At 46.5% G+C, this 13,106-nt stretch overlaps 1 protein-coding gene across 1 annotated transcript in view; it reads right to left on the reverse strand.

The window, feature by feature from the left end:
- The window catches only part of LOC110069838 (uncharacterized), a 43,892-nt gene that overhangs the window by 25,211 nt on the left and 5,575 nt on the right, over window positions 1–13,106 (reverse strand). The window contains exons 3-8 of the mRNA XM_078388304.1: window positions 10,658–10,790; window positions 8,809–8,876; window positions 7,097–7,223; window positions 3,864–3,962; window positions 2,920–3,051; window positions 112–1,085 (exon numbers count right to left, since the gene is read on the reverse strand). Coding sequence (XP_078244430.1) covers window positions 112–1,085; window positions 2,920–3,051; window positions 3,864–3,962; window positions 7,097–7,223; window positions 8,809–8,876; window positions 10,658–10,790 — 1,533 coding nt within the window. The remainder of the gene's footprint in view (window positions 1–111; window positions 1,086–2,919; window positions 3,052–3,863; window positions 3,963–7,096; window positions 7,224–8,808; window positions 8,877–10,657; window positions 10,791–13,106) is intronic.

Raw genomic sequence — 13,106 nt, forward strand, 5'->3', positions numbered from 1 at the left:
CCTTGTGTGGGTTTTCTGATGGCGTATAAGCTTATCCTTCCTTGGAAAGGTTTTCCTACACTCAGGGCATTCATATGGTTTCGATTCGACGTGGGTTCCCTGATGCCTGACCAGCGTTTCCTTCTGGAAGAAGCTTTTCCCACAATGGGAACATGAAAAACGCTTCTCCCCGGTGTGGATTCTCTGGTGGCGGATCAACTGGGCGCTCTGGCAGAAACTTTTCCTACACTCGGGGCACTCGTAGGGCTTCTCTCCCGTGTGCATTCTCACATGGATGTCGAGATACGATTTCCTGCTGAAGTTCTTCCCACACTGAAGGCATTCGTAAGGTTTCTCCCCAGTGTGCATTCTCTGGTGTCGGATGAGTTGTCCCCTTTGACAGAAACATTTCCCACACTGGGGGCATGCGTAGGGTTTCTCTCCGGTGTGGATTCTCTGGTGGCGGATCAGCTGCCCGCTTTGACAAAAGCTTTTCCCACACTGCAGACATTCGTACGGCTTTTCCCCTGTGTGAATTCTCTGGTGTGTGACGAGCGAAGACTTGTTGCTGAAGCTTTTGGCACAGTGAAGGCATTCGTACGGCTTCTCGCCAGTGTGGATTCTCTGGTGCGTAATAAGATGGGACCGGGTGCTGAAGTGTTTCCCACACTGAAGGCACTCGTAAGGTCTCTCCCCTAAGTGGATTCTCTGGTGCGCAAGCAGGTTCTCCCTCTGGCAGAAGCTTTTCCCACACTCCAGACACTCGTAGGGTCTCTCTGCCGTGTGAATCATCTGATGCACGATAAGTCCTGACTGATGCTCAAACGTCTGTCCACACTTGCGGCACATGTGTCGTTCCTCTCCCATGCGAACAATGCCGATGTTATTGGCCACCACGCTTTCTACTTTCTGAATGGAGATGCCCCACATGTTCACCGTGTGCTGCCACGGTGGCCCGTCACTCTCGTACTTCTGATCAAAAGGTTCAGACTTTGTAGAAACAATTCCATCGGAATCTCCCTGTAAGGTAGCATCAGCTTCTGCTGGCACAGAGGAAGCTTCCTGATAAATCGGACCTACCTCCTTCTCGCTGGCTGCGTTATCACCTGAAGGGGGAAGATATGAGGAATCACACGGAGGAATCACTCCAGATGTCAGAGGGAAAGGGAAATCCTGTAGGTCACAAGATCCACCATGAAGGCAAAATGAGGAGGCGGCATTTTCACTGGACAATATGGGTTTCATCACTTCAGACTAGACACAGTGGTTCCCGACCTTGGATCCCAACATGGTCTTGGACTAAAGCTCCCAGAAGCCTTCACCACCAGCTGTGCTGGCCAGGATTTCTGGGAATTGTAGTCCAAGAACATCTGGGCACCCAAGGATAACCACGGGACTACTGTAGATGATTTGTTTATTCATTTCAGTTACATCCCGTCCCAAAGGAGAGAACTTCAGTTAGGGAATTCTCTGTTTCCAGTCCTCACGCCAAATGCACCATTGTTTACCTAGGCAAAACAATGTCACGGTTACAGAAAAGGGAGGCATTGTTAGGCTTGGGAGAACCCTGACATTTTCTGAAGGATAAAATAGGAAAGTATCCCATGACATGGAGTGTCTACAGCCCAACGTAGACGGAGTACTACGGCCGATCGTATCGGGAGAATGGAAAAGCTGAGGAGGGATGTATGCAAAGGGAATGGAATTGAAAAAAATTCCAGACAAGGACCAAATTGTTGCGAACAGGAAGCAAACAGGAAATCAAGGCCAAGCTTTGATTTGTGTCCAAGTCAGCAATGAATACACCCGTGTAGTCAACTTCACCAATTTCTAGGACCCATGGACTTTCCCTGGATCTGCTGGGGATCCATCCTTCCCCTTCCGCTGGTGCCAAGAAGTGCAGAAAACTGAAACCTAAAGCAGTCCAAAGTCACTTAATTTTTTTTTTAAAAAAGAAAACCACTAAGTGGCCTGTTCTGGTCAAAACAAGATGTGGGCGAGAGGGGCGTGCACCTTGTTTCATAGGGGCTCCTTATTTCCTGGAGTGCAGGTCTCTTGGTTTCACCCTTTTTTTTCCTTTGCCCTGCCTGGGAATGGCGCAGGCCTCTGGGGGCCAAAAGAAAGGCGTGGGGATGCACATGGAGCCTTCTAGGTATGCACTGCTTCCCTAGTCCACACCAGCTGTGTGCAAATTTCAGAGACTGGGAATCACAATCGCGTACCCCTAGATCTTAAGAAAGCCAGATCTGCCATGCTCTCACCCTGCTTAAATAGTTTTCTTTTTAAAAACTGGGGTTTTAAACAAAACAAAAAAAAATGGGGGCATCCCTTGTGCTCTCTAGCTTCAGTGTTTTGTCAAAAACAATCTGGGGTACCGTGGGGGCCCCAAGATGTAGCAAAATGCCCCCCAACTCTAAGGGGACATGAAGAGACACCATGATTTTAAAAAAAAAGTGATAGGATGCTGGTGCCCACATCTGTCTCCCAGGGTGCTGTAAAAGCAAAATGTGTGGCTTATATACCAACCCATAGCACTTAAAGCACTCTCTGGGCCATTCAGAATTTTAATTATGTAGGCTACATATTTCTCCCACCTCCAGCAAACGCCACTCAATTTACCAACCTCAGAAGGACGGAGTCAACCTCAAGCCAGCTACCTGAGCCCAGGATTAAATTCAGGTTGTGAACAGAGTCTTCACTGCAGTTCTGCAGTTCAACCACTCTGTCATGAGGCTCTTCCTAACCTGGGACTGAGGAAATGCCAAATCAACAAATTACATACACAGCCTGCAAGCTGCATTTTGTCCATCATGGTAGATAGCTGGTTTATGGATCTTGCTAAACCTGTTTGAAGATGCTGGGCATTGAACCTGGAATTTTCTTGTGTACAAAGGGAACATTTAACCCATCAAGCTCCAGCTGCCCTTTGTAATAACTCACTCTGTTGATCCTGAGCTTTCAAGACGATCCCTTCCTGAGATCTCTCTAGAGGAATCTCTGGTTTTCCACCCAGTCCAATGACTTCCTTCTGTGGGAGGTTTTCTTCTTTGATTTCATTCATAGCTGCAACATCTGTTGGGATACAGAGAAATTAGGAAACCAGGAAGATGGGTCTCTGTTCCAGCAAAGGGTGGGAAGAATCTCAGAAAACAGAAAGAGGCTAGTGAAAATGAAAGAATGTGTGAAAAGCAATGCATCTCCACAGTTACCTTCATGGAGCCTTGTAGTGCAGTGGTTAAACTGCAATACTGCAGCCAAAACTCTGCTCATTATCGAAGTTCAGTCCCAGGTAGTTGGCTCAAAGTTCACTCAGCTTTCCTTCCAAGGTTGCGAAACTGACTACCCAGTTTGTTGGGGTGGTGGGCAATGTGTAGCTTGAATAATTAATTTGCAAACTGCCCACAAAGTGTTATAAATGTTATGGGGTGGTATTAACAACACAGTTAGTTTTCCTGTGAACACCCCAGTGCCTCTGTCTGCAATCATTATACTATGGCTGAGTATCAATGGAGACCTTGTGGCCCACAAGATTTGGCCAAATTCTGTGGACTTCTTTGCTTCATACCGCTTCTAATTTATTGTACTACTTATTCTGATGAAGAGTTATGTAGTACTCAAAGGCTTACACGCTTTTGTCAAATTATAGCTGGTTCTAATAAATGCATTGCTCACCTTTGGATGTGGGCTAGATCAGTATTTCTAGGCTGCCTTTTGCAAAACCCTTTCTAAGTGGATGTACAATTAAAGACATGAAAATGGAAGCTCATTAGTCTTCACTTTGGCCATGGACATGGAGAAATGAAGTTTGGATAAACCAACAGCCCTTCCAGGAGATTCTAAATTGCTCGGACCCTGACAGTGTCAAAACACAGATTAGCGGCTACCTGTGTTTTTCTCCTTTTCTATTCCTTCAGGGTCCAGGAAGAATGACTCTTCTCCTCCTTCCACCCAGGAGATAAGATTTGGTTTGGACACGAAAAGTCCTGTAGAAAAGAGAAAGAGAGACAGAGGTGAGGAGCGATTTGTGCTACTGTGGTGTTTGCCCTTGTGGCCCCTGCTTGTCTTTCCCTCACAAAGGCTCACATTGCATTTTCTTCTTGCTGCCACCAATGGATTACTTCAATCCACAATATAAATGACGTTTGTGAACAGAAACAGAGCTTATTTATTGGAGTGAAGCAGATTGAATAATAACAGAAGTTTTTCAGATACACATTACACATAAGCAAATCATCACCAGTCCTCTCATACATGTCGGGATCTGCAAGATGAGAGGAAGTAGGGATCTTGCAGATGAAGCCTCAAGGCAGGGATCTTTCTCCTCGACCAGCAAGGAGAAAGGAAAGAGAGACAGGACACTCAAGTGTGGTTTGCAGGACGGGATCCGGATGAACAGAACAGTCTGCCGTGGCAGTTGTTCAGAGGAAATCTTTTCTCCTCCTTTTCCGCGCCCCCTTTATTATTGTACTCTACTACCTTTGCACTAGTTAATCAATACAGAGGTAACTAATTTCTTGAATATACAACAGAATAACCAGAGTGCTGGTAAACAGAGACAAGTAATTTCCTTGAATACAAAGGCATCAGTAAACAGAGTGGTTGGTAAACAGACAGACTGGTAAACAGACAGTTAATAGTAAACAGACAGAGATAACTCCAAATACACAGACAATGTAAACATTCCTGAGGTAGACACTTTAACTACATTACCCAGAGACAATAGACAGCAGGTTAATGATCATCCTTATTGGAAACTGACCTGTGCCCAAAACAATTTCTGCTATACACATTGTAAAAGCATACAATTTCCCCACAGATACATACATTTTTTCTCTTGCTATATCATTACCACCTTCACTACCTACACTATTTTCCTAACCAGCTGTCTCTCTCAGTATCTGTTCCACCCCTCTCTGATTAATCAGCCCTGTCTGACTCCTCCTTCTCCTGCCAAGCCTCATGTAGCTGCTGACTCCACCTCTCCAGCCCGCTCATAGGTTCATGCAAATCAGCTCATGAATACGAATAGCATGAGTGACGTGGGTCGTGGGCGATCATCACAGCTACCTTTGAAGTTCAAAGAAAGGACAAGCAGCTAGATGCTAATCCTGTTTGTTTTACTGGCTTCTATTAACAGCAGTGTGGGAACGTGGTGGCGCTGCGGGCTAAACCGCAGAAGCCTGTTCTGCAGGGTCAGAAGACCAAGCAGTCGTAAGATCGAATCCACGCGATGGAGTGAGCGCCCGTTGCTTGTCCCAGCTCCCGCCAACCTAGCGGTTTGAAAGCATGCAAATGCAAGTAGATAAATAGGGACCACTTCGGTGGGAAGGTAACAGCGTTCCGTGTCTAAGTCGCACTGACCATGTGACCATGGAAGATTGTTTTTGGACAAACGCTGGCTCTATAGCTTGGAAACGGGGATGACCCCCTAGAGTCGAACACGACTGGACAAATATTGTCAAGGGGAACCTTCACCTTTACCTTTATTAACAGCAGTCATGCAAGCAATGGGCTCTTTTACTATCTGCCTATGGTGTGCTGGAGACACCTCTGGTGGTACAGTCATGTGATGGGTTGTGTGAATGGCCACACAATCAAGAACCCGGAAAATGTGAGGAGCACTTCCATGAATGCCCTTACAGCCATGGAAAACCTCCATCAGATTTTGGCCCAAGGCTAGCAAATTTATCTGATTGCTTCAGTATGCTGAGGGGTTTGTTTTGGCTTTTATTCTCATCATCATTTTAGAACTGCAGAGCTGGAAAAGGACCCTATGGATCATCAAGTCCAGCCCCGGTCAAGGAGGCCCAGCGGGGAATTGAACTCCCAACCTCTGGTTCTGCAGGCAGAGCCCTAAACCACTAAGATATCCAGTGGTTCCCTCGATCTAGCAGGTTTTTGTGGAGGAGGATGGGATGAAGTACTGTACAGTATCCTGGAAGGGCCTGGCTGGCTGGCTGGCTGGCTAACTGGTGCCAGGAACTAAAGCATGGTGAATTACACAATTCCATAACACATCTGTGAAAGAGAAATAGGAAAGAGAGAAAAAGATGAGAGTGAGCCATCCCCTCAAATAGAAGCGTCGAAGAAAGAGGGAGAGAGAAAGGAAAAAGGGAGGATTGGTTGTAAAAGAGAATGAAGGGGAACAATTAAGGGAGAAAGAAGTAAAGGTAGAAGTCTGTTTAGTGGAGGAAGGAAAAGGGAAAGAAGAAGAGGAGGAATTAACTCTACCAGTGTGGGAGGAAGATATAAAAGATCAAGGGGGGAAGGAGAGAGTTCAGTGTATGGCAGACAGAGAAAGAAAGATGAAAGAACGGAAAGAGAGAGAAAGGGGGAAGAACTTAGATATGGAAGAATGTGCGGGCTATTAGAAGACTTTCCCAATTTAAAGGTGGGAGGACTAAGTATTACAGGACCCAGATCAAAAGGAAAAGAAGGTGACTGCGACAGAAATTCAAGAATGGACGCTGGCGGTCTTCCCTCAGGGGCAAAGTCATTGGAGGGTCATCAGATCCAATTCGACCTTCAATCAGCCGCCTTGGGAGGGAGACTGGGCCAGGCATCCTTGTTGCGGCATGGTATATGCGGTGAGGAGCGCTCCTCTGAGGAAGCCCACGGCCAAAGAACGGTTTGGACCAGCCCCTCAATAAACTCTCCTAAGTTGCAGTTTGAGTTTTTACCTTCTCCCTATGAACAATTGCCGGACCTTAGCTGCTTTGATCCTGTTGAAGTTATTGCTGAATCACCGAATGTTAGTATGAATAAATCTGTTAACCATTCAAACGGATCTCCGTGGTTATTTCCCGCCAAAAAAGAGGACCTGCCTCAGTCTCCTAACGAACTCAATCACAACATCCCACTTGTAGGGAAAAAAACGGGGAATAAAATGTAGATGCTGTCCTTAACAGGAAATAAGGCCTGCCTCTCTCATTTCAGGATGGTTAAAATACATGAGCTGAGAAGTATTACCTTTGCAGACTACATCTCCCACCATGCAGCCAGCCACCATGGGGAGTTGGAATCCCCCCCCCACAAAAAAAGTTAACCTTTCCCAGCTCTAACCACTCCCCTCTTGCCTTTATGACTTCCAGGCAATTGCAGGCAACAGGATCCTTACCCAGAGTAGCCATGTGCCCAAAATTCTCCAGCATGACCTCCTTGTACAAAGCTCTTTGGTCAGGACCCAGCAGGGCCCACTCGCCCGCTCGGAAATACACAGCCACCTCCTCAAAGGCCACTGGCTCCTGGAAGAAGGAAGAACGGTCATAATCATTCTTCAGTGTCTTTGCTGTCCAAAAAAAAAAAAAAAGAAAGAGAATCTTCCAGGTTCTTGCTCGCCAGGCAAAACTAGAAGGATCTTCCACTTCCAACAGGGGTCAAGGGATTTCTGCGGGGGGGGGGTGAGAACAATTTTCGGCTACCCTGGACTGCCAGAAAAAGGGGGTCCTAGATCATATCAACCCTGAATTCTCTCCAGAGGCAAAAAAAGGACAAAACCGAGGCTGTTCTACTTTCAGCACCTCCTGAGAAGGCAGGATTCTCAAGGAAAAGACCATCATGCTGGGAAAACTGGGAAACAGCAGGAAAGGAGGAAGGCCAAACACGAGATGGATGGACTCCCTAAAGGAAGCCATCAACCTGAGTTTTCAAGAGCTGAGCAGGACTGTTGAAGACAGGACATTTTTTGGAAATCACTCATTTGTGGGGTGGCTATAAGTCAGAGGCAACTGGACAGCACATAACAATGAGAACAAAAGCAAGCTGTGTGGGATAGAGAGGATGTCCCTCTGTAATTAATCCAACTTGCTGGACTTTGGCCATGAATGGGGAGTATGTGAGCCTCCAGATGTGGGTGGACAATAGGATTTGTAGTCCCAAACGATCTGTCTAAACCCAGTATCGAACTGGCTCTCAAACTGGTCAGGATTTTGTTCTTTTGGTGAACAGGGAGTTAAATTTTAATACTGTAATGGAAGTGCAGAGTCAAGAATGTAAAGTAAAAGCCAACCTAATGACTAACAGCATACAGGTGTAACAAGCTGATGTAATGCCTGATTGTTAAGCAAGACCAGCTGTAAATGGTGAAACGTGATTGGTTGTTCTGGGTATAAATGTAACAGAGACAGAACAGGCCTTTGCCACTCAGCAGTAAGTCTGGTGGTCATTTGCTTCTATGTCATTATTGCTCTGAATGTTGTTATGCCAAATATATCTTGCCTTGTACATATATGTTTAGCCATATCTAATATACTATATTATAACCACTAAGAACTCTCTCATGATGTTTTCTCCCCACATCTAAATCTCTTACTTTGCTGTATAACTGGGAAGAATGGAAGCCATCTGATAAGAGGCTCTGTAGAATTACAATGGATCCTTGACTTACAGATGGCTCGACTTACAGACTTTTCAAGTTACAGACTTCTCTGGCCGCAAAATTTAGATTCAACTTGCAGCCAGAAAATCAACCTACAGACCATAATAAAACCCAAAATGGAACAAAAACGGAACAAAAAGGCTGGTTACGGATTAATCGATTTTCAATGCATTGTAGGTTAATGGAGACTCGACCTACAGACTTTTCGACCTGCAGCCACCGTTCCAATACAGATTAATTCCGTAAGTAGAGGGTCCACTGTAGTGTCCTTAGCTTTCAAGTCTTGTCTTTTAAACAGAGTGCTCTTGCCAAGCTTCACATTCAACCGGACTCTAAGAAGTTTTTTTGAGGCCAGAGCCTCATTAAGCCTCTGGAGTTTTGGCCCCACGCCAACAAAACTATCCCATCCCTTATTCCTCTGAGAAGCCCCTGCTCTGGTTCTCCGCCCTTACCTGTGTCGGTTCCAGAGCGCCAAGAAGAGGAGATGACCCGTAAGGCATAGAAAGAGTCATCCCAGCACCTACAAAGCAGGATGAAACAAAAGGGAAAATGTGAGAAGTCAGTTATATACAGTGGTGCCCCACTTGACGACAATAATCCGACCCGTTAAAATCGCTGTTGAGCGATATTGTCGTTAAGCAAAAGAAGAAACCCATTGAAATGCATTGAAAACTGGCTCCAGCGTTCCAATGGGCGAAATACCTCATTGTCCAGTGAAGATCTTCCATAGGGGAAGCCATTTTCGGTCGCTGTCTTCTGGAAATAGGTCCAGAAAACAGCGGCCGGCCGTTTTGAAAACCTGATGATCAGCTGTTTTTGATCATCGTAATGCAAAGAATCGGTTCCCAAAGCAGGGAACTGATCATCGTAAAGTGGATTTTCCCCATTCAATCATTGTTTTGCGATCGCAATAGCAATCACAAAAACCTCATTGTGAAGTGATTTCATCGTGAAGAGGGGTAATCGTCAAGCGAGGCACCACTGTACGGTTGTATATACAGTTGTATTGAAAATATTTTTGTCCAGATTCCAAGGAGCGGGCGGGAGTGGGTTTGGCCATCAGATGTCATTTTTTTCACAGCAACTCTGTGAGGTCGGGGGACAGTGGCTCGGCTGAGAACTTCCTCTCTGAACAGGAAGCTAAGACGCAGCTAGGCACTGGCGAAGCTTCAAGACTTTCCCAGCTAAGGCCTTTTTCCCAGGCGAGCCATATTTAGGTGCCTATCGATGTGGACCCGTCAGGAGGAACTCCCAGAATGGAGAATTATGGAGAGTCCAAGAAATTCAGAAAACTCCATACCTCGTGATCAAGACAGCCTCTCCTCTTCTACTATGTAAGACAGTAGTTCCCAACCTTGGATCCCCAGAGGTTCTTGGACTACAAATCCCAGAAATCCTGACCAGCAGTGCTAGTGGTGAAGGCACCTGAGAGTTTTAGTCCAAGAACATCTGGGGACCCAGGACTGGGAACCACTGGTGTAAGGCATCATGCATATAAATGGTCCTTAATAATTCTAAATGTGTGTCTGTTGTGTGTGTGTATACGCACACATATTTAGAATGTATATATATGCATAATATATGCATGACATTCACGTATCGTGATGAATGACTGCATAATAAATGAAACAGAATAGGCACAGAGACATAGCACCAGAGCTGGGGGGGGGATCACTTTTTTAGACTATTAACTCCCCAAATTCCCTGGTCACTGGGAATTCTAGTCCCGATTCTATCCCTTTCCAAAACATGAACGTTTTCTAAGGTCTGGATATTAGAAATATAGTCTAAGTAAGGGGATGACAGTATATCCTCTTTGCTTTTTTTAATGTGAAGGAAGAATATGAATTAAAACCAAGAAGGAAAAGAAATAAGGGAAGACGGAAGAAAGAAGAGATGTGATAGGAACAACACAGGCTACCTTAATGATAAGCGTAAGAGCTGCAGAATTGGAAGGGACCCTCTGGATCATTGAGTCCAGCCCCTTCCAAGGAGGCCCAGTGGGGAATTCGAACTCCCAACCCCACCCCACCCCCGGCCATGCAGCCAGAGACATAAGCCACTGAGCAATCCAGCAGTTCTTGAAGGAGGACATACACAGAATGGAAATTGCCCTCAGACAAGAAGTGGACAAATAATACTGTACTGCCTTCTGAGTGGCCAACATATCCCATCAGCTTTGGTCAGCACTGCCTTTGAAGGATTATGGGAACTGTGGTCCAAAACCATCCCAGAGAATCAGAGTTGCTCCACCTCCCCCATTCTCCCAAACTTCTATCCCGAGGCAACTCAAGCTCTTACCGATCAAGCTGGGATCCTCATGGTCTATTTCCTCTTCCTTCACCCCTCGGCCCGGCTGTCCTTGTTCGAGGGCCAGGAAAGGGGACCCGAATCCCCCCTGCTTTTCCTCCTCAGATGGGAACACCGGCAGGACCTGGAGCAACAGAGACAGACACACACCACCCCACACACCCCCTTGGTCAGGAGGGCTAGAGTGGCCACTTTGAAAGATGCTGTTCTACTGCAACTCCCATCAATCTTTCCTGTTCGTGATGGTGGTGAAGGCTGATGGGAGGTGCAATCCCACACTGTCTGGAGGCCCACTGAATTAGTGGGGGTTTAGTGAGCCAACTCCTCCAAGTGTTCCATTGATTCGAACGGGCCTACTCTAGCTACAATGTATTGTGCTAAAGTATGTGCCAAGTAGAGGAGGCCCATTTGAATCAATGGAACATAAGGAAGAAGTTGACTCATCACATCACCATTGATGAAGTGGACCTCCTCTAGGGTAGGGTTGCCAGATACATGTGTATGAAAAGGAGAAAAAGCCAGATATTTTGAAGTTTTTTAGTCTTGCCTGCCGGACAGAGGACATGATTCTGAAAAGTAGGACATGTTCTCCTTTTGCCGGACGTCTGGCAACCCTACTATAGGGTGACTCGCTATGCTAAGCACCAGGATTTGGGCTACTGTTGTTGTTGTGTGTTGTTATGTTGCCTTCAACTCATGGTGATCCTAATAAAGTTTTCAAGGCATGTGAGATGTCCGTATTGTGGTTTATCATTGTCATGGCCTGTTGAACTGCAATGACCAAGCAGAGATCTGAGCCCAGATTTTCTGAGTCTCAGTTCAATGGTGGATCCACTAAACCAGTGGTTCTTAACTTTTTTGAAAGAAACGTCCCCCTTGAGCCATTGAGGAAGTTATCATCGCACCATGGGGAGGGGGCCAATGATAACTTCCTCAATGGCTCCAGGGGGTGTTTCTTTCCACCTTCACCCTCTCCCCACCCGGGGGCTTCAGCCCCACCTCAGGATGAGGAGCCCACTGTGACTAAGCAAAGGCTAGGCATGGGCCGAGAAGGGAAGGAGGGAGGCCGCTAGACCGGCCAACTCCCATCCTCGCCCCCCTTGGGCGTTTGGATCCTGGGGGTCAGTGTCTCAGGGAGGGAGGTGGGTGTCCCGCTGTGAGGGATGCTTCTCCATCCCCCCCCAGCCTCTGGATCACTTCACACCGATGCACCCATGAGGAGGACAAGGCTGTGCCCTTCGTCCGGCGGCCCCTTGACACACAGGAAAGAGACGCCGTCGTTGCCGCCCAAGGGTCGCAGCGTGAAGGTGCCCTCACCGCCCTGGAGGCTCAGTGCCACGCGGCCGGCCTTTCCCTCCGTCCCCTCCTCATCCGGGTCCAAGACAGAATTGTGGGCCACGTAGTCCCCTGGTGGCAGCGGCGCTCCATCACCCCCCCTATCGCTCCCTTCTGTTCCTTCACCCCCACATCGCCCCTTTTGGTTCCATCGCCCCCAGAGAAATGAAATCGCCCCCTGGGGAGCAATATCACCCAGGTTAAGAACCACTGTACTAAACCACACAAGCTGTCACCAGAATTAATTGCTGCATTGAATCATCTGCTTGAGCCCATTGTTGCGTGTTGTGCACTCTGGGATGATGGAGAACAGATCTTGCCCCTCCTCTGTATGACGGCCTTTCAAGTTTTATCCTGTCACCCCTTAGCCTTCTTTTCTCAAGGCTAAACATGCCCAGTTCATTCAGTCTTTCCTCAGAGGGCTTGGTTTCCAACTGCCTGATCATCCTTGTCACCCTCCTCTGAACTTGTTCCAATTTGTCAGCATCCTTCTTGAAGTGTGGTGTCCCAGAACTGGAGACAGTACTCAAGGTGAGGCCTAACCAGTACTGAATAGAGGGGGACTAGCACCTTGCGGGATTTGGAAACTTTACTTCTGTTAATGCAGCCTTTTTTGTAGCCACATCACACTGTTGGCTCATATTGAGCTTGTGATCTACGACACTTCCAAGATCCTTCTCGCTTGCAGTATTGGTTCCGACAATAACTTTTGATTACTAAAGAATCTGACGAGCATCTTCTGAGGAAGACTCAAAAATAATTTATTTCAACTCATAGGAAACGGCTACTAGAACATCCCTGATAAACTCTCTAATGACACATATATTATGATGGAATCTATTCCACAATCAAATCGCTGATAGCATGTTCTTTTCATGTTTAATCTAGATCCTTTTCTTGTAATTTGAATCCACTGGTTCAAGTCCTACGATCTGGAGCAACAAGAAACAAATTTGTTCACTATTTACGCTCAAATATATAGAAACAGTTATTGTATCACCTCTCATCTGTCTGTTCTCCAGAATAAACTGGCAATGTTCACCTTCACTGCATTTAAATGTCTAGCAAAACCACTGAAACAATCTGTCAGGTTCTTTCATTTTTA

Source organism: Pogona vitticeps, chromosome 2, assembly GCF_051106095.1.
Source record: "Pogona vitticeps strain Pit_001003342236 chromosome 2, PviZW2.1, whole genome shotgun sequence".
Taxonomy (NCBI): domain Eukaryota; kingdom Metazoa; phylum Chordata; class Lepidosauria; order Squamata; family Agamidae; genus Pogona; species Pogona vitticeps.